Source organism: Lissotriton helveticus, chromosome 4_1, assembly GCF_964261635.1.
Source record: "Lissotriton helveticus chromosome 4_1, aLisHel1.1, whole genome shotgun sequence".
Taxonomy (NCBI): Eukaryota; Metazoa; Chordata; class Amphibia; order Caudata; family Salamandridae; genus Lissotriton; species Lissotriton helveticus.
In genome coordinates this window covers 835,779,042-835,800,421 of record NC_136063.1, presented here as the reverse complement: position 1 = coordinate 835,800,421, position 21,380 = coordinate 835,779,042, and the positions used below count along the sequence as shown (strand labels likewise).

Sequence of the window (21,380 nt, the reverse complement as noted above, 5' to 3'; positions counted from 1 at the left end):
TAGACTCCCACCTTGTATACAATGTGAAAAAAAGCATATCCTTTTGAAGAGTGTGCCTACCATTTTTCAGAACTGTCTCCAAATTTAAAAAGCCATTACTGCTGAACAGATGTATTCACCCCTAGGGGCAATGCTGTCTTGTATTTTCGTTGCCCCAAACATAAGACTCCATGTGTCACCTTTTTGGCAGTACCTGGAAGAAAAATGGTCTCAATGGAAATATAATTGGGAAGTTATGGTGCCCATATTTCTATGTGCAAAGCAGTCTCTGAATTAGTGGTGCAGGGAGTCCAGTTCTATTAACGGAGTCATATTTCAGCAAGACGTATAGCAAACTATTGTGACAAGTGCCTCTCTTGCGGGCTTTAGATCCCTCTGTTAGAACATGACAGAGCGGGGCATGTGGTCGGATAATAAATGCTTGTACCATATTAATGTATTTGAGCAGAGAACAGTCCATGTGTTCATCTGTCTCAGACAATGAACAAGATTCTAATCCAAGTGGACAACACAACCACAGTGCACTACATCAACACACAAGGGGGCACCAGATCCAGGACCCGTTCTTTGGAAGCCCAGTCGTGCTGGCCTTGACTTTTGGCGAGAAACCTGAACAGAAAGACAGTTCAGATTGTAGGCCTTCACAAATTCCCACTGGAGTCAAGCAAGCCCGGATGAAGACGGCTGTAATGCCAGAAACCGGTCCTGGGAAGCTTGATTCCGGTCCAGGGAAGACCAGGCTTGGCAGTTCGGGCAGGACTGTTCCTATGAGGCACAGGGTCAGAATGATTTGCGTATGGCTGTCTGAACTGGGGTGGCGGAGTGAGCTAAAGAACAGTGATGGATTAAACCCAGATCAGTTGACTGGGGGTGAGTGTTTGTATTGTCAACGCTCCGTCCATCATCACCTTTGGTTTTTCTTTGTTCGCCCTAAGTTGGCAGGGTATGCTCAGACGTGAGTCCCTTGCTCACTTTGCCACTGGAGTCAAGCAAGCCCGGCTGAAGACGGCTGTAATGCCAGAAACCGGTCCTGGGAAGCTTGATTCCGGTCCAGGGAAGACATGGCTTGGCAGTTCGGGCTGGACTGTTCCTATGAGGCACAGGGTCAGACTGATTTGCGTATGGCCATGTCTGAACTGGTGTGGCGGAGTGAGCTAAAGAACGGTGATGGATTAAACCCAGATCAGTTGACTGGGGGTGAGCGTTTGTATTGTCAACGCTCCGTCCATCATCACCTTTGGTTTTTCTCTTTTCACAAATTCCCAAGCATACTTGCTCAGTAGATTCCCTGTAGAAAACCATGAATGAGTTCTCAATAGCAACATTGTTTACTGCTATTTCTCAGATTGATCTGCTTAAAACATCTGAAAATGTAAAATGTCCAAGCTTTTCCTCCAGTGTGTGAGAGCAAGCATCATTGGACTTGTCCTTTTTGATACGCCAGTCAGAAACATTTCTGATTCCTTCAGGGGTAGTGAAATTCATATATGCCAGTGTTAAAAGGGTTCTTATTGCTCCAACAATGGATAAGATCTTGGGAGTGTCGAGTGCATCCTTACCTGTATGTAAGGCCTTGTAGGAGGAGGCTGCAGGCAAACCGGTTTCAGATTTTTACCATATTGTGTTTTAGCTTTATTGCTGTTTGTGTGCTGCATAAATACTTTACACATTGCCTCGAAATTATGCCTGACTGCTTCTGTGCCAAGCTTCCCCGGGTTAAGTGCAGATTAATTTGGCGGCTTTTGTGGGTCACGCTGACCAGGATTGTGTTTGAGTGGGGCTGTCACCTAATAACCAAATTTCTTACACACATCAATAAAACCACATTTCTGAATCTTTTCTTCAGTAAACCTACATCTTTTTTTGAAAGATTCCAGCATTTCTTTGATGCTAAGAGTCCTTGTGTTTTTAATTATTCAAAACAAAGATGTAAGGAAGACAATCATATCTTTGTTAACTATGGGCAGGTGTGAACTGGTTTTCCTTCATTTCTAAATGGATAATATCTTGTATTTCTTTCTGCTGTCACAGTGCCAACACACATCTTACAAGAAAAGCAAATCTCACTCTACTGGGGAAACAGTGGCAGCTGCTTAGTTAAGAAACCTCCCAGTTCTTGATATTTGTACAACAGCTACATGGAAGTCTATTTATACTTTCAATAACCATTGTCTAGGCAGACTCCAGAGTAGATGTAGTTTGTCAAGCTACTGTAAAGAAGCTCTCTGGATGATGTGGTTCTTGTCTTTTGGGCCTTCTTGATTATTTTGCGTTTTCAGATTGGTGGCCTCATTTTTTAATGGGATGAGCTTATTTTTCTATCAGTGAAGATCCAGTGATGCAGTGGGAAATGTTAATACATTGCAGTCCTAGTTTTTCACTGTAGGACTCTTCACTGAAGTCATAAATAATCCTCTCGCCTCCTCAAATTTTCAACGATAAATTCATATTAAAGTAAATTTACAGTTTAGCATGAATTCCTCACAAAGAACCGAGCCTTGGAGTCAACCGAGGCATGCTGGCAGATGAAAGCTGCTAGCTCTTTAAAGGAACACTGCATATGTTTAGTTTTTCTTTTTGGGCTTTCCCTAATCTTTGAGTTTAGGTTTGCTTATAGTAGCAGCACATGGAACATTCATGCTGAAATGCGGTCGTATACATTATTTAAAATAAAAAAAGAAACCTTTCTGTTAGACAAATATGGCCTGCAATGGGTATGGTGTATATGTGTGTGTGTGTGTGTGTGTATATATATATATATATATATATATATATATATATGTGTATATATCAATGCTCAAAGGTGTCCATCTTTGAGTAGCACGCGAACAGCAGCTTGGTTTATGTATAGGATCCACTCGTAGACGCCGCTCCGTACGGGATCTGCCCAACGCGTTTTGAAGCTCCATATGCTTCTCTTTAGGGGCTTTAGCGGAAGCGGTGTGCGCAACCGCTAACCCACTTCTCCATTTTCCATATGACACACCCACCAATGGGAGGCTCAAATGAGACTGTGTATTATGGGAAGTGTGGTGCGGAAAGCACATAATCAAGTCCTGTATGGACCCCGCAAGTGGGCCTGTCCTCGATCCCGTGTACGGCTGCTGTTTCACTTCCGTGACACCCAAGGATGACGGGGTGGTGCATACTCCGTGGCTGGACGGCCGCGTATAAATTGTCGCTCCAAGGTTGTCCACCTTTGAGTAGCACACGAGCAGCTGCTTGATTTATGTGTAGGTGAGGACGGGGATCCGCTTGTAGATGCCGCTCCGTAATGGATCTGCCCGACACGTTTCGAAGCTCCATATGCTTCTCTTCAGGGACTTTAACGGAAGCAGTGTGCGCAACCGCTAGCCCACTTCTCCATTTTCCATATGACACACCCACCAATGGGAGGCTCAAATGAGACTGTGTATTATGGGAAGTGTGGTGCGGAAAGCACATAATCAAGTCCTGTATGGACCCCGCAAGTGGGCCCGTCCTCGATCCCGTGTACGGCTGCTGTTTCACTTCCGTGACCCCCAAGGATGACGGGGCGGTGCATACGCCGCGGCTGGACGGCCGCGTATAAATTGTCGCTCCAAGGTTGTCCACCTTTGAGTAGCACACGATATATATATATATATATATATATATATATATATATGATGCCTGCACACTGGTGGGGATATTCTAGGTGTATGACTTCAGTGAAGATTCCTTCAATGTAAAACTCTTATTGTGGTGCCGGTAAGACAAATAGGCCCAGACCTGTTCATTTCCTAATGGCACACAAGCCAACCTATCGGTTTCTGTTTACTCAGTGTAAGGATAGCCAAATGGAACTGATGTAGTGCAGACAAGGTGGTAAGGAGTTTGGCCTTGGATACAGAACATACTTTGCCTTTAGTGTTGTGCCATGGCCCTAGCTCATGATTGATCCATCATGGAGAAAGATGTCCCATTCTTTGTGAAAGAAAGGGATGCAAGGACTGAACAAATTGGGGTTTTAGTCATTAGTAACGTGATTCAAGGCTGGGAGTCATTTGCATTATTAAGATTACTGATTGTCTCATACATGAAGAAATATTAGAGCAGACTCTTGCTGTGAACAGCCAAAAGTTTGTGTTGCCATACTTTTAAACGTATTTGCCCGTAGTGGCCTTGCTTCTTATTTTTGTATTTTCCTGTGGTCTTGTTTTATGATGAATCTCAGTGTTGCCTTTGCATTTATTCATTGGTGATTTTGTTTTTACAGACGTATATCCATGTCTCATCTGTTTTAAGTCCTATTTGAAGGAAAATCTTCACACGTTTAAATCCAGTATACTTCTTCTGTTAACCTACTTTTCTCTAGCCATCTTTTTAAGCCCAAGAGTCTGAGTAATGTCATTGGCTTGAGATTGTGTACGTGTTAAGTTATCCAGTATTAGGGGTGTCTTTCATAGATTCACATGCCTGAATCATTCCCCGTCGTCGAGACGGGAGCCTCCGGTACATAGAAAAGTAATGTCCTATAGACATACATAGAGAAAAATAGGCCTAAGGGCCTCACCTTAGTAGTCTATCCTTGTCCTTATGCAAAAAGGACCAAACTATTAGAGCCAGCCAATCAGCTATCACCTCCCTCTAGAACCTTCCTGACAGGAGCCTCAGTCTCTCAGATTTTCTACCGCACGTTGTGCTAGGGAGTCTCCACCCTGAGCTCTCCTCAGGATCTCTTCAAAACCTACTTATTTACTTGTGACAAAGAATTCTTTCTCAATCTTGAACAGGAATACTTCAGACTCCTCTCTTACAGTAAGTTATTGGTTTCCTCACAATTATAAGGAATGTCTGGATCCCAGAAGAAAGCCCTTTTCAGGGCCTGCTCTTCATGTGGGAAGAAAAGGCTCCATGTGGAGGACAAGCATGACCTATGCTTATATTGCCTTTATCCCGACCACGTCCCTAAAGACTGCAAGATATGTCGCTCTTTCCCTAACAAGACCTTAAGGGATAGAGAAGGTCGACTTCTAATTTGGCTGGACAGGCTTAAACACAGGGATAATGTAGAGTCCTCAGAGGGAAGCTTCTCCATGACCTCAGACGTCTCCCACAAGAGGCCTAGGGGGGAGTCCCCTGGCCCCTCAGACACTCCTCCTATGAAGGTACAAAAGAAATCTTCAGAGGCAAGATCGACATCTTCAGTGTCTGACAAAGGCTCTCATGCCTTTAAGAAGCCTACGCACTCATCCTCTAAGCCTGCGTCATCTTCCTCGCAAAAAAGAGTTATGACGCCACTCGCCGTCTCCACAACGACGACGACCGTGTCGACGACGACAGCGTCGTCTGTTCTCGCCTCGACGACGACCACCCCATCATCGTCGTCGGCGGGTAAACCTATACCATCTATCATGCTGCTTAAGCAGTCATCGACGACGAAGCTGGGCCCGTCGACGACGACACCGTCGACGAAGAACTCATCGACGACGAAGTTGGGCCCGTCGACGAAGAACCCATCGACGATGAAAGTGGGCCCGTCGACGACGACACCGTCGACGAAGAACCCATCGACGGCGAAGATAGGCCCGTCGACATCGTCGACGAGAAGTCCACCGTCGACGGGAGAATCGACATCGAACGTCGACGAAGAAAACGTCGACGAGGAATGAATCGTCGACGAGGAACGAATCGTCGACGAGGAAAATCTCGTCTGTGGACGCACCGACGACGGAGATCATGCCGTCGACGACGATACCGTCGACGGGAGGGTTGTCGACGGACCGGAACATCATTGAACCATGGAAGAAGTCCCAACTAGTGGAAACGTCGTCATGGACCCTACCACCGCCGACACCACCGGAGACAACAGGGGCTCCTGTTAAAGGTCCTGTGTCTGGCAAAGTGGCTAAAAAACTTATAACACCTGAAACGACATCACAAAGCAAGGTGCAAAGTCATTTACCATCCGAGATTCTCCAGAGCGAAGAATCTGAAGAGGAACCTACGAATCAGGCTACGTCCATTTCAGACCTTCATGTGAAATGCCAAAGCACTGACGAGGAACAAGAGGAACTGGGCTACCAGGAGCACTCTTTCCAGGCTCATGTACGAACGGAGGTGACCCCGATGGTGTGCCTTCCTGCTTCCATTGTGGATGACCTTAAGCACCTTATCAGGGACTACAAACAACGTTTCCCGGAGGCACCGACAACTGAGGCTGGGGGCCCGACGCCTGCTACAGATACACCAGCGGCAGCCCCAAGACAGGCGCGGCCAATTTCGCAGACCTACCAAGAGCCAGTTTCACCTCAGGTGGTAGACTCCTCAGATGAGGACGCTGAGGAACTGGAAGAGGGTGAAGTCCATGAGGATCGAACGGATCAGGAAGATGACGAGGAATACGTGGCACCTTCCCCAGCTTCACCCCAACTGCGCCAGTCAGACTCTCCGCCAGTGGACATTGGCGGTTTCCATAAAATAATGGAACGGGTAGCGAAGCGTTTTCACATGGAGATGGAAACGACGGAAACGGAATGCTTCCTATACGACTTTAAGGAACAAACTAAGAAGATCACGAAATCAATTCCCATTATAGACTTTCTCTGGGACCAGGGAAAGAAACTGATGACGACGCCGGCCTCTATACTGGCGGTGGTTCCACGCCTGGATAAGAAAGCTCCCACTAAGGCGGCAGCTTGTTTTAATGGACACCCGAAGCCGGATTCGGTGGTAACCCAGGCAGCCCAAAAGAACTCTCGCAACCCTTCCGCTCCCTTGTCAGCCCCACCGGACAAAGAAGGAAGGAAGTTGGACACCATCGGGAAGAGGTTCACGACGACGTCGGCCATGACCATCAAGGTGGCCAACTCCATAGCCCTATTGGGACGTTATAACCGCCAGCTGTGGGAGGATATAGTCCCTTATGTAGCGGAACTGCCAGATACAGTTCAGGAGGAAGTCAAGGCACTGCTCTCGGAAGGGCAAAATTCGGCAGCCGAGATCATCGATTGTGCCATAGATGGGGCCATGACGGGTTTTCGCCAGTTAGCTGGAGCAGCAGTCCTGCGCCGCCAAGGTTGGCTTAAGGCGACTTCCTTCAGGCAAGAAGTACAGACAAAGGTGCTGGACATGCCCTTCGACGGGCAACATCTTTTCGGAGCCACAATTGATGAAGCGCTCCAGACCATCAAAAAAGACACCGATACGGCTAGAGCACTGGGTACGCTGCAGGCACGAAACTAGTCCTTTCGGGGTAACAGATCCAGAGGCCAGTGCTCCTACAGAGGGTCCTTCCAGAATAGATCCTCATATTCCTACCAAAATAAATCGCAATACCAGCAGAAACAGCAACAGGGTCGCCAAACTTCGTATGGAAGATCGAACTTCTGAGGAAAGAACCAGAGGAGAGGCACTGGCGGACGCCAGTGACCGATTACTCCAGCCAGTCCAGCCACAATTTCCCTCATTAAAACTTGGAGGAAAGCTGACCCATTTCCTACAAAATTGGCATCTCATAACCACAGATCGATGGGTGCTACAATTAATAAGATTCAGCCATTCCCTGGAATTCCCCACAATCCCGCCTCCAACACCGCCGCGCAAACTGCCGCACAAACATCTACGGCTGTTGCTCCAGGAAATATCTGCGATGTTGAAGAAAGGAGCGATCGAGACGGTTCCATCGTCTCAAAGAGTGAGGGGATTCTATTCCCGCTTCTTTCTTGTACGCAAGAAGGAGAAAAAGTGGAGGCCCATATTAGATCTCAGAGCCCTCAACTCTTTCCTGAAGAGTCAGTCGTTCAGGATGGTGACTATCCAAGAAATACTAGGCGTTCTAGAAAAATGAGATTTCATGACATCCTTAGATCTCCAGGATGCCTACTACCACATCCCGATACTCAAAGGGCACAGAAAATTCCTAAGGTTCGAGGTGGCGGGACACCACTACCAATTCAAAGTCCTACCGTTTGGCCTCAAATCCGTGCCGCGGATTTTCACGAAGTGCCTTTCCCCGGTGGCAGCCTTTCTACGTCAAATGGGTCACCAGGTTTTCCCCTACCTCGACGACTGGCTGGTGAAAGCACCCTCAGCGACAGGCGCAACCGAATCCTCCAACGCCTGCACCAATCTCTTTCTACAGCTAGGATTGACTCTCAATCTCGAGAAATCCTGCATGACCCCAACCAGAAGCATCTCCTTCCTTGGGGCAACCTTGAACACGGAATGCGCAAAAGCATTTCCTTCAAAGGAACGGAAACACAAGATCATATCTCTGGCCACGGCTGTGGCATCAAGAAAGTCCATAAGAGTTCGAACTTTCAAATCCCTGCTGGGCATGATGTCGTCCTGCATACTCCTCATCCCGCACTGCAGACTCAGGATGCGCCCATTGCAAGAAGCCCTCGCAGTCCAATGGACTCAGAGTACGGGTTCTTTCGAGGACATAGTGAGAATAACACCACAAATATCCAAGTCCCTGCAATGGTGGATGAACCACAAGCATCTGTCGGCCGGCCTACCATTCCTACTTCCGGCAGCGCCTTTAGTGGTCACCACGGATGCATCCCTGGAAGGCTGGGGAGCTGTCCTCCAGGACCTCCGAGTAAGCGGCAAATGGTCAGAGCAGGAGAAGCTATTCCATATAAACCTTCTGGAACTGCGAGCTGTGTACTTGGCACTGAAGGCCTTTTTACCACGTATCCAGAACTCCCAGGTGCTCGTCAGAACGGACAACACCACGACGATGCACTACCTGAACAAACAGGGAGGAACGCGTTCGCTCACGCTAGTCGCAGAAAATCTGGAACTGGCTAGTGCTCCAGGGGATCACGCTCAAAGCGGACTATGTTCCGGGCAAGGACAATACCATCGCGGACGCCCTCAGCAGACAGATGTCTCTCTCTCACGAATGGGAGCTCGACCAGAGGACGTTGGATCAGGTATTCTCCGAATGGGGAGCCCCAAGGATCGACCTGTTTGCCACCAGGGAGAACGCCAAATGCCCAAACTATGCAAGCTGGCGTCCCCAACCAAGGTCACTCGGAAATGTTCTTTCCATCGGTTGGTTCAGCGTATTTGCGTACGCTTTTCCACCATTTCCGCTGATTCCCAGGGTTCTCAGGAAGATGAAGGCGGAACCTTGTACCCTGATCCTAATTGCCCCGTTCTGGCCGAGGCAGCACTGGTTCTCGGATCTTCATCGCCTCTCCATCAGGGCACCAATTCGTCTGAAGCAGCACCCAACCCTGCTGACAATGTCCAACGGGCAGATCCAACATCCGAACCTACAATCGCTCAGATTATCAGCCTGGCTCCTGAGCACAGAGAATTCTGCCATCTAGACATTCCGCAGGAGTGCAGGGATGTACTGGCGAAAGCGAGAGCGGACAGTACCAACAGAACGTACTCTCTAAAGTGGAAGCTTTTCTGCTTGTGGTGTGTTGAGAACGGACTGTCGCCTCTTCATGTTACACCTGTACAGATCTTGCCATACCTTCTGCACTTGGCACAGTCAGGGTTGGCGCATGCATCTATCAAAGTGCATTTGGCATCAATTTCACGATTCACCAGGTCCTCAAAGGCTCCTTCGCTTTGGTCCAGTAGGCTTATTAAGCAGTTCCTCAAGGGATTATATAGGTCCTTCCCAAGACCTAGAAGGATCCCGCCTACATGGCACCTCAATTTGGTCCTCCCCCAACTCATGAAGCACCCTTTTGAGCCCATTCATCGCGCACCCATCAAGTAAATCTCATGGAAGGTGGCTCTTCTGCTTGCTCTAACATCGGCCAGGAGAGTCAGCGAGTTACATGCTCTATCCATTCAGGAGCCGTTCATGCAGTTTAAACAAGACAGAGTGGTGCTGAGGATGAATCCCAAATTCATTCCGAAAGTGCCTTCAGACTTTCACCTTAATGAACCCGTGGTTCTACGTTCCTTCTTTGCAAACCCTACCACCGCAGCAGAACGAACGTTACACTCCTTAGACCTCAAAAGGTGTATAAAGTTTTACCCGCACACATTCTCCAGACACTACTGCCTGGATGTTGAGCTTCTACAGGACGCTGCAGTGGGACAGGCGGTGCTTCAACATCTATTCCAGTGAGGTGAGCCTTCCAACATCCCGCCATCCTGGTATGCACATCTCTTGTTGTTATGATATATATGTATTGATGTATGCTGATGTTTCAGAGTCGCATGATAATAGATGTATTATCGGACATGACTATATTTATGACATGCTTACATCAGAAATGTGCATTATATATTGCTGACTACTCTGATTCAGGCATGTGAATCTATGAAAGACACCCCTAATACTGGATAAGAAACGCGTTACTTACCTGTAACAGCAGTTATCCAGTATTGGTGTCTTTCATAGATTCACATGCAATCCTCCCGCCTCCCCTGGAAGGACTCACGCTCTCTCTCTCTCTCTAACTATATTACGCCTACCTAGCTTGGTGCGTACGAAAATCTGAGAGACTGAGGCTCCTGTCAGGAAGGTTCTAGAGGGAGGTGATAGCTGATTGGCTGGCTCTAATAGTTTGGTCCTTTTTGCATAAGGACAAGGATAGGCTACTAAGGTGAGGCCCTTAGGCCTATTTTTCTCTATGTATGTCTATAGGACATTACTTTTCTATGTACCGGAGGCTCCCGTCTCGACGACGGGGAATGATTCAGGCATGTGAATCTATGAAAGACACCAATACTGGATAACTGCTGTTACAGGTAAGTAACGCGTTTCGTCTTTGTAGGAAGCGTCTTTGACCCCAACCATACAAATTCACTGAAGATAAAAAAACAACCACTGGCATGACATTTTTATTCTTGCAGTTGTACACCAGTGCATTGTTAATAGAAGGATATCTGTATTTAACATACTGCCTGTCATTGATGAGCTGTTAAACAATTTTACTTGATCAAATCACCATCTTTCTTGATGGTTTAGGTTAATGCCACTTACATTGGTATTTCCCCTACCTTCTCATGTTAAGTACACTGTATGTGTCAATTTAAAAATCTTTTTGGGGGAAATTAAGCACATGATCAACAGTGTATAAAAACAAACAAATTATTTTTTACATAGGCGAGAAATGACTTCTTCTGGTGGAACAACGAAGTTTGAAATTCAAACAGTGGCTCAGTTTGATAATCACAATTCCCAAGTTTGGCGTGTAAGCTGGAATATCACTGGAACAGTTTTAGCATCCTCAGGAGATGATGGATGCGTGAGGCTTTGGAAGGGTAAGAACTTAACCTCGAGTAAAGACCTATATGTTTATCTTTCATGTTTGTACATTTGAAGTCACTCATATTCTATGGAATATTTGAAAGGTCAAGTAAAGTTAGTTAGTAGGATGTTAAATCCATTTAAGATGTACATTTTAATCTTGAATAATTTGGGATTTATTTAGGACAATAGATAAATAAAAGTCCGTCCAATCCCAAACCTGGAGCTACGCTGACAGATCTTTGGCATTACGCATAAAGGGGGCACTAGGGAGGAATGGGTGTGAGTGTCCAGGGCAGCATTTAAATCCACCACAAGTATCCAAGGGAGTGATGCCCAGTCCGCGAGCACGCCTGACACTGCCTCAAGGAACAGGTGAATAGATGCTGCCAATCACTGAGGGGTGACCATCAAGTTTTCCCCCTGAGCAGCAAATAACGTTCATTTGGGTCCACTGGTGTTTTATTTAAACTCATAAGGCACTCCAGGCTGTAACAAGACTGCTGCGCTTCTTCAGGCAAAGGTCGAGCACACTTCACTGAACAGGCGATTCTTCTATTTATGTTGAAGCTTTTTTATTTCGGGCTCTTTTAAGTGCTTCTCTTGCCTCATCGCGTAAGCTGTGCTAAATCTCATAATGATTTTGCAGGGAGCCCAAGCCTTTGGCGTTCCAGGTGTTGAATTGGTATTAACCCTTGTGTTGCTGTACTACACGTTGCAGCATTTAAATTTAAATGAGGCAGGGCTGTGCAAGAGTGAACCCACTGTGCCTTAATGTACCTCTGTAGTGTACAAGTGAAGCTGTACCTGATGGATCTGGCTGAGATAGTTAGTGTTCCGGAATGTTGTGCTTCCACAATATGAAAAACTCCTGGTCAGGTACGAATAGGCGCTTGGCCAACAACTTGATAGCCACAGTGTATAGCCTCTAACTGGAAACCTTGACACTGGGGCATTCGTACTATAGCAGGGTAATTACCATGGGTAGTGTGTCTGACTGGCTCCATATCTAAGGGTATAGGCGGACTCCAAATGGCGCCCAGCGATTGCTTCGCATAATAGTGTATTCATTCATGTGTGATTGAGAGACCGTTCTCGTGGCTCAATATTTAGCTGCCCCTCCAGCACAATGTGCGTTGTGGGGGAATAGTATGGGTGAGACAACAGCAATGCCCGTTGAGTAACGGTGTTCTCAAGAAAATTCATTTGTTGCATGTGGTGTTACCACTGTGTCCCCCCAGCACCCCCCCCCCCCCCCCGATTCTGCTTGGAGCTAGTATTCCCTGGAGCGTCCACTGAATCATCCATTGAGATAGACAGGACGGGGTCCAGAAGAGCTGCCAGCGACTCCAGGGCCACTGATCAGCCATCCCTTAGTTTTTTTAAAGGGATCGCCATGGTCTCCTGGGTATGGACCACTCCGGTGGTAAAGCAGAATAGGGGGCGAGGGTAGGCCAGCCCAGGCCTGCCAGACAGATGTGTCAGCACAGAGGGTCCAGGTGATGTGAGGATGCGGAGGGTATCCGATCGCTCCAGGCATATCGACCCAGGGCTCCAGTGCCTGCCGGGCAGCCATTCTCAAAGAGGTAATTGAAAAAGTACAAAAGCATGTTGCGACCAGCGAGAATAAAATTAAAATTTCTACCCTGGTTAAGATGTCCTCTAATAAACTTAAAAGCCTAATACCTACTTTTGTGCAGTACGCTAAGAAAGCATGGAGTTTCACAACTTGCATCTACATTTTCTTATGGAGAGTGAGTGCACCTCTTACTTGGTTGCAGCCAAAAGTGGTAACTATTAGGAGTCAGGGAAGCCATGTTACCTGTGAAAGGCAAATGCGTCTCAGCAGCTTTATATCGGCTTTTAGTAGACCGGGCGATACAGCAGCGTCTCTGGCAGTCACGATAGTCTCTGGTAGTATCTTGCATGATTAACTGGGGCGAAAAACCTCTCCTAACAAGTTGTCTAGTGGAAGTTCTTTTATACTATATCTTATATAAAATGAATTTCAAGCATCACTGTAGGAATCTCCGGTATAACCAATAAGCATCGAGATGCTAGTCTTAAGACACATTCTTTAAAACAAATAAGGTCAAAATGCAACAATTCAGACTACACTGTTTTTGTTACTGTCCTTGTTTGACCTTGAAATTGAGATAACAAGGCACTGTTCGAGGCATGTGGGCTGCTGAATTCATATCTTGTGCATAGATCGCCGCCTAGTGTTGGGTCCGGATGATTGCACATTGTTGTCCTGGAAGAGTTTTTGAAGTATCACGAGATAGGTGGCTCCTCCCTCGGACTACAGTGCGCATGGGCATCCTCTCCATCCTCAGATTGTTTTTTTCCGCCATTGGGTTCGGATGTACTTTTCTTTACTCAAGTTCCGAAACTTTCTAAAGGCCAAAAGGCCTTCGGGGTCGTCGGTATTGTCTTTCGATCGGTGCAGAGTTCTTGTTCCAGTTCTTTCGAGCAGGACGTTAAGGAGAGCCGCGTGGCCTTTTGGACACCAGAGGCCCGATCGTCGATGGAACGGAGCCCGTTCAAGCGATGCCCACTTTGTAACTCCAAGTACCCGCACATCGATGTACACCCGGTGTGCAACAAGTGCTTATCATCCGACCACAATGAGGACAACTGTCTAGCTTGTGCTCGATTCCGGTCCAAGAAGACGCTTAGGCTCCGATGTGCGGCGAGGCAAACGATGTCGAAGCCAGCGCCCGACCTGGTGAATATCTTCGGTGAAGAAAACGATGAGGTCGTCGAGGCTCAGGATCCAGGACAGCAATCGGATCCCGGTTCGGAGCATGACTCCACCTATTATGAAGACATCGCTGATGAAGACGATAATGAAAACGACGTCGAGGTAAGGGACGACGTATCCCCCATCGGAGCCGTCGATGACGACTCAAGCGATGAACCAGGCCCAACTGTGGGTACGGAGCCCAAAACAGACACTGAAAGGCTTCCAAGGGCTCAGGTCGAGGCATCGCCGGAAGGCCTTAGCCAAGATCAAGAGGAACGTTCGATAGCCCCGCGTCTCGGCCCGGCTAAGAACATATCACCGAGCCATCGATCGCACTACTAAAAGCGAAACCGAAAGCCATTGAGTCAAAATCGAAACCGAAACTGCTGAAGACAGTCTTCGGATTGAAGAGTTCGAACATGTCTGATTCTACAAAGACCAGTGTTGACGACCCTACGAGGTCAAAAATGAAGGCCGTCGAGCCAAAGATCGGTGCGCTGAAATCCATTACCAAAGTCAAGCAAGTCGAACCGACGACGTCGACGGACAGCGACACTAACAAGGGACTCTAGTCTCGGAAGGTTCTCGATCTGAAGCAACGAGTCGACAGGCCGAAGCTCTCAAAGCCCTCGAGCCGAAAAAAAAGGCGCCTCGGAGCACGTCGAACCGAGGCAAAAGAGCGTGCTTCCGACGCCTCAAGCACCGAAGTCAACGCAGAGCCTGCGGCATACTGACGAAAGGGCTACGTCGGTTGGACCTCCATCGACGCCGGCCACGAAAAAGGTCAGTCTGTCTAAAGACTCGCAGCCGCCGATAAAGTTTGGGCTGCCCCCAACTGCACGCCCTAAGGCGCTCGATCCGAAAAAAGGGGTCGAGACACCCAGGTCGGTGTCAACTGGAAAAAGAAGTCATCCCCCAGAGGAGGACATTGTATACCAAGAGCCCTCCTAGGATGAACAGTCAAAGCTGTATATCGACTCCGAAACTGGTACACTTTCCATCTACCAAAGGAAAATCAGGTCGGAAAATCCTATCGAATCATATCATATAAAATTCCACTCAAAAAGAAAAGGGATTCTTCTACATCACCTGTCCTTTATGAGACTGTAAGCTACCATGGCCAAGACACTGCATACTCGCCCACACACACTAATGAGGATGTGGGGTATGACTATGGGGGACGATATGATTACTCTGCGGACGCAGATCAAGATGACCAAACTCAGCCATGAGCAGACACTATTGACCCTGGGGAGTCACAGACTATTCCTGATACTCCTTCTTATCCTGTCAAAACTTCCCCGACAGAAGATACAGCTGCGTTTAACGCATTAATGGAAAGGGCAGCACTAAATGATGATGTGGAAATGCATGCTGACCCAATTGAAGAGGACTTCTTGTTTGACACTTTCTCCGTTTCAGAGAAATCTGTTAAGACATTGCCAATGTTGAAAGGTGTTCTTAAACACGCAGGAGACCTTTTCAAAGAAACCACAAGGACAAGGGTTATTAACCCCAGGATTGAAAGGAAGTACAGACCGGCGCCAGAGGACCCTACATCCATTAGTGGACAGCTGCCATTGGACTTTTTAGTGGTCTCAAATGCTCGTAAGCGTGCCAACTCACAAACTACCGGTGATGCTCCTCCTCCAGACAAAGAGTCTAAGATCTTAGAAGCATCTGGGAAAAGGGTGGCTGCTCAAGCAGTTAATATCTGGAGAATTTCAAATACACAGGCCCTATTAGCCAGATACAATAGGGCGCATTATGACACACTAGAGCAACTGCTATAGCATTTGCCTGATGCCTACAAAGATGGAGCAGAAACACTTATTCAAGAAGGGAAGCTAATATCCAACGCATCCATTAAATGTGCGCTTTACGCAGCAGACACCGCAGCCAGGGCCATCAACACAAGTGTCCTGCTCCGGAGACATGCTTGGTTGCGCATCTCTGGCTTCAAACCTGAGATTCAAACCACATTATTGAATCAGCCTGTGAACCCTGATTTTTTTATTTGGTCCTGATGTGGACAACACAATCTTAGAGAAGATTAAAAAGGACACATAGACAGCCAAATCCATGGTGCCTTGCAGTCACAACAATTCAGAGGCGGCTCCTTTTGTCGCTCCGGTAACAGCGGAGCTACAAGAGGCCAAGCATCCCAGCAGACTCCATACAGTAAAGGGAGCACGCAAACCACCTATAATAAGAACAATAGAGGTGGTTACCGTGGCAACAGCAACAAGGGCAGAGGACGAGGGAATAATAACACCAGATCCTCTGCCAATACTAAACAGTGACGCCTTGTCACTGCCCCCAGACCATGTAACACCGGTCGGGGGACGATTACAACAGTTCCTGCCAGTCTGGGAAAGCATTACCACAGACAGGTGGGTGAGACAACTTATTCAGTACGGCTATTGTCTAGAGCTAACGTCCACTCCACCCAACATACCCCCAAGACACCGTCCTATGTCCGCAGAGCACATCGACTTATTGCAGCAGGAAGTCATCAGCATGCTGCAAAAAGGGGCCATAGAACTCGTCCCTATAGAGCAACAGGGTACCGGGGTGTACCCGCTGTACTTCTTAATCCCCAAAAAGGACGGGTCTCTCAGGCCAATACTGGACCTCAGGCCCCTAAACCAATACATCTTGTCAGAACACTTTCACATGCTCACTTTACAGCAGGTTCTACCATTACTCCGTCAGGGAGACTTCCTCGCAACATTAGACCTAAAGGATGCATATTTCCACATACCAATACATCCAGCACACAGGAAGGAAGTATCTCAGGTTTACCATACAAAATCAGCACTACCACTTCATGGTACTGCCTTTCGGGGTGACAACTGCCCCAAGGGTGTTTACCAAGTGCCTAGCGACAGTAGCGGCGTACCTGCGGAGAAACCATATTCATGTCTACCCCTATCTGGACGACTGGCTTATCCAAGCAAAGTCAGCCCAACAATGTGCCGACCACATGTCCCGCACTATTCACCTCCTGCACAGCCTCGGATTCTCATTAAACTACACAAAGTCTCATCTCCAACCCGCCCACGTACCTGGGAGCGACAATAGACACTCTGGCAGCAAAGGCTCAGCCAAACTCAGCAAGAATCAACATCGTTCAATCGCTGATCCAGGGATTCAGACCCCAACACTCGCTCCCGGCACGGGTATTTATGCAGTTGATAGGCATGATGGCCTCCTGCATCTTCATAGTCCCCCACGCCAGACTACACATGCGCCCGCTTCAGGAGTGCTTAGCACAGCAGTGGAACCAGACTCATGGACAATTGAAAGACCTAGTGTTGGTGACCGGTCGCGCATACACCTCTCTGCATTGGTGGAATCCACAAAACCTTTGCAAGGGTCGACCGTTCCAAGAGCCTGTACCACAAATAGTGCTGACAACGGACGCATCTCTCCTATGATGGGGAGCGCATGTCCTCCATTACACTGTCCAGGGGCTGTGGACAACCCAACAGAAGAAGATGCACATCAAGCTGCTAGAACTGATGGCAATCTTCATGGCAATGAAGGCGTTCAAAGTACATTTGTGCAACAAAGTAGTGTTGATCCGGACGGACAACATGACTGCCTTGTACTACATACAGAAGCAGGGAGGGACACACTCTCCACAGTTGTCACATCTAGCGCAAAGCATGTGGAAGTGGGCCATTCAGAAGAACATCTTCCTCATGGCGGAACACCTCCCGGGCAAGGACAACCTAATGGCGGATCTGCTCAGCAGACACAGCCACCAGATGCACGAGTGGGAGATACATCCCTCAGTGCTGCACCCGTACTTCCAGCAGTGGGGTCACCCAGAGATAGACCTATTCGCCACAAAAGAAAACGCAAAATGCCAAAGCTTCGCCGCCAGATTTCCACATCCGCAGTCTCAGGGCAATGCGATATGGATGAACTGGTCAGGCAGATTTGCGTACGCTTTTCCACCAGCCCCGCTCATACCACTAGTGGCACGGAAACTGCGACAACACTCCATGACACTCATCCTAGTTGCTCCAACGTGGGCAAGGCAACCATGGCACCTAGTTCCTAGAACTTTCCGTGGTGCCTCATCAAAGGCTCAGAATAACACCCAGTCTTTTAACGCAGAGCCATGGCGACATTCAGCACCCAGATCCGCAACAGTTGAACCTTGCGATCTGGCTCCTGAAGTCATAGTTTGGTTACCTGAACTTGCCTCCTGACTGTATGAATATTATCAAAGAGGCATGAAGACCTACTACCTGGGCATGCTATGCGGCAAAGTGGAAACGGTTTGTCATCTATTGCACCAATAATGACATAAATCCGCTAGACGCATCTACTCAAAACATCATATGTTGCCTGTTGCATTTACACATATGCAATCTGGCTTACAGTTCCATAGTTATACATTTAGCTGCTATGGCAGTTTATCTTCAGAACAGGCAGCACCTTTCCCTCTTCAGAGTGCCTGCTATTAAAGCTTACATGGAGGGACTCAAACGAGTAATTCCTCCTAGACACCCACCTTCACCTGTCTGGAACTTAAACGTAGTTCTCACCAGACTAATGGGACCCCCTTTTGAACCGCTACACTCGTGTGAGATACAGTTCCTAACGTGGAAAGTGGCCTTTCTAGTGGCAATTACATCCCTTAGAAGAGTTAGTGAGCTGCAAGCTCTAACTATTCAGGAGCCATTCATACAAATTCACACAAATAGGTTTGTGCTACGAACAAACACTAAATTTATGCCAAAGGTGGTATCTCAGTTTCACATCAATCAAGCTATAGAACTACCAGTGTTCTTCCCAAATCCAGATTCAGTGGCAGAAAGAGCTCTGCATACCTTAGACGTTAAAAGAGCTCTCCTGTACTATATTGACAGGACAAAACATTTCAGAAAAACTAAGCAACTGTTTGTTGCCTTTTCACCACTGCACAAAGGCAACCCCATTTCCAAATCAGGTATAGCCAGGTGGATTGTTAAGTGCATACAAATTTGTTATCAGAAAGCTAAACGCACATTAACAGTACCCCCAAGAGCGCATTAAACACGCAAATTAGGGGCATCCATGGCTTTCCTGGGAAACATTCCTCTAGAAGACATATGTAGAGCAGCCACATGGACTACCATACATACATTTACCAAACACTACTGCGTAGATGTACACTCCAAACAGCAAGCGGCTGTAGGACAGGCTGTTCTCAAGACTCTTTTTCAGACTGCTGCAGCTGGCACAGGCAACCACCGCTAAAAGGGAGACTGCTATACATTCTATGCACAAGATATGAATTCAGCAGCCCACATGCCTCGAACGGAATATGCTACTTACCAGAATGCATCTATTCTTGGCATGTAGGGCTGCTGATATTCATATCGCCCTCCCTCCTCCCCGGTGCCTGTCGCAGCTGTAGCACTCACAATTACTAGCTAGCATGGACATCACTTCCTGTATCATACTCCATCCCTGCCACAATGGCGAAAAACAATCTGAGGATGGAGAGAATGCCCATGTGCACTGTAGTCCGAGGGAGGAGCCACCTATCTCGTGATACTTCAAAAACTCTTCCAGGACAACAATGTGCAATCATCCGGACCCAACACTAGGCGGCGATCTATGCACAAGATATGAATATCAGCAGCCCTACGTGCCAAGAACAGATGCATACTGGTAAGTAGCATATTCCTTTTCCAGACTGATGTTGCCTCTGGTATCTTGATGTCTATATCTGAGTGACTTGACACTTTCACATGTTCTTGGAAAGATGAAAAAAGACAACATCAGTGTCAAAGGCAGACATGTTGATGATTCTGCTAAAATACAGAAAATGGAACCTCTGCCTCCTTAAAATTGAGTTGTGCCTTAGTCTTTACGTCACTTTCAAGTGCTCTATCCAAACTGGTCTAAGGACACAGTCTTTCCGTCCAGTGATGCTTCTTAGACCAGGATTGTCTCCATCCTGCAGCTCCCACAATAGAGGCACAAATAAATGTGAGCTTTTTACACTGATGTCATAAACTAACAGAGAAGTGTGATCAGGGAAAGGCAAACTAAAGGGCCCCCTTCACCTTGCACAACAGAATCTAGTCCCACCCTTCACCCCGCCATCTATCATAAGGCACTGCTTATGGGGGCTAATCAGCAGCTTCTTGTTCATCAAACGGCCTTATCGAATTTCTGCTAGAGCTCTGCCTTCTCTTCACTCATTTCAGTGCCTTTGCGCCTCCCTCCAGCTCCAGTAATGTCCGCACTACACTACACTTCTGTTGTTCGGAAAGTCAGCCCCATCACTTTCTTGTGCAACAGGCCTGGGGCATCAAAAACTGATCCAACAGGCCAACATTACTCTAGATAATTCACACACCATGAATGTATCACATCTGCCACATATGCTCACAACATGTTCTTGGGATATCCGTGCTAGAAACTGGATAAGTGTATAGAAGCAGAATTCTATATGAGTGGGCCAGTAGGCCTGCCCTCCAATGAAGCAGATGCAAAAAAGGTTTAGGCACAACTAAAGATTAATAAAGCACGGTACACTGCACCACCACCACTCTGTGAGCTAAACCCATGACCGAAATAGCACTCCACAGTCTGTCGAGGGCATGCTTGGAATGCTCCTTGGAGTCACAGGACCGGACCAGGTCTTCACTCATGTCAAGAGGCAGCCCTATCTATGTCTCTGCACACACACACCGGATTAATGTGTAGATGGAACCAAAATAAAAAACAAGGGATACCAAATGGTCACATTAGGGTACTCGGGGCAGGGGTCCAGTTGACAATACAAAAACCAATATCGCCAAAACTGGTTTGAATTATTTGTATCTAAAATCTGTTTCTTTTCCTCATGCTTATAAGATTCATCTCCTTTACAACTCAACCTGCTGATATTGCTAAATGTGTTCACTGCCTTTAAAGCCCTTTCCTCCTGGAAGATCCTTAGACTGGGTCATGTACTGTGCCATAAACAGTTCCTTGCCTTCTTTGCCCTGGAAACATAAGTATTAATGCAGTCCGCAAAGAAGCTTAACACAGACACCGCAGTTCTGGTAAATTTCCAAACACCCTTTCTTCAGGAAGATCTTGGTAAAGGTGGTGATTCAACAACCCCATGACAACCTAGAACTAAACCACCTCCTTCATGACCATGAACGAGAAGTTCTTGTGCGGACCTCTGTAATACTAATAGCACTGGCGCTTAGCTAGTGCCAGCATTATCTTGAGAAGGCATTCCCTCATTTGTATGGGTGGTGTGGCATGTATCAAATGAGGGAGTCGCTTTGCCTTTGCGCCCATAAGCTATTACAGACACAGGTGCAGAGGCAAACAGTCCCTTAGGAGGGACACTGACCATGTACCACGATGAAGTGGCGCACTGTACGTTCGCCCTCTGGGGCCAGCCCCCTAGAGGGGGGAAAGGAGGGCCCATGG

General features: G+C 47.4%; 1 protein-coding gene across 3 annotated transcripts in view; it reads left to right on the top strand.

Moving 5' to 3' along the window:
• Positions 1-21,380, top strand: part of SEH1L (SEH1 like nucleoporin) — a 97,171-nt gene that overhangs the window by 55,439 nt on the left and 20,352 nt on the right. For all 3 annotated transcript variants that reach the window (XM_078687488.1, XM_078687489.1, XM_078687487.1), the window contains exon 7: positions 11,051-11,208. In XM_078687488.1, coding sequence (XP_078543614.1) covers positions 11,051-11,208 — 158 coding nt within the window. The remainder of the gene's footprint in view (positions 1-11,050; positions 11,209-21,380) is intronic.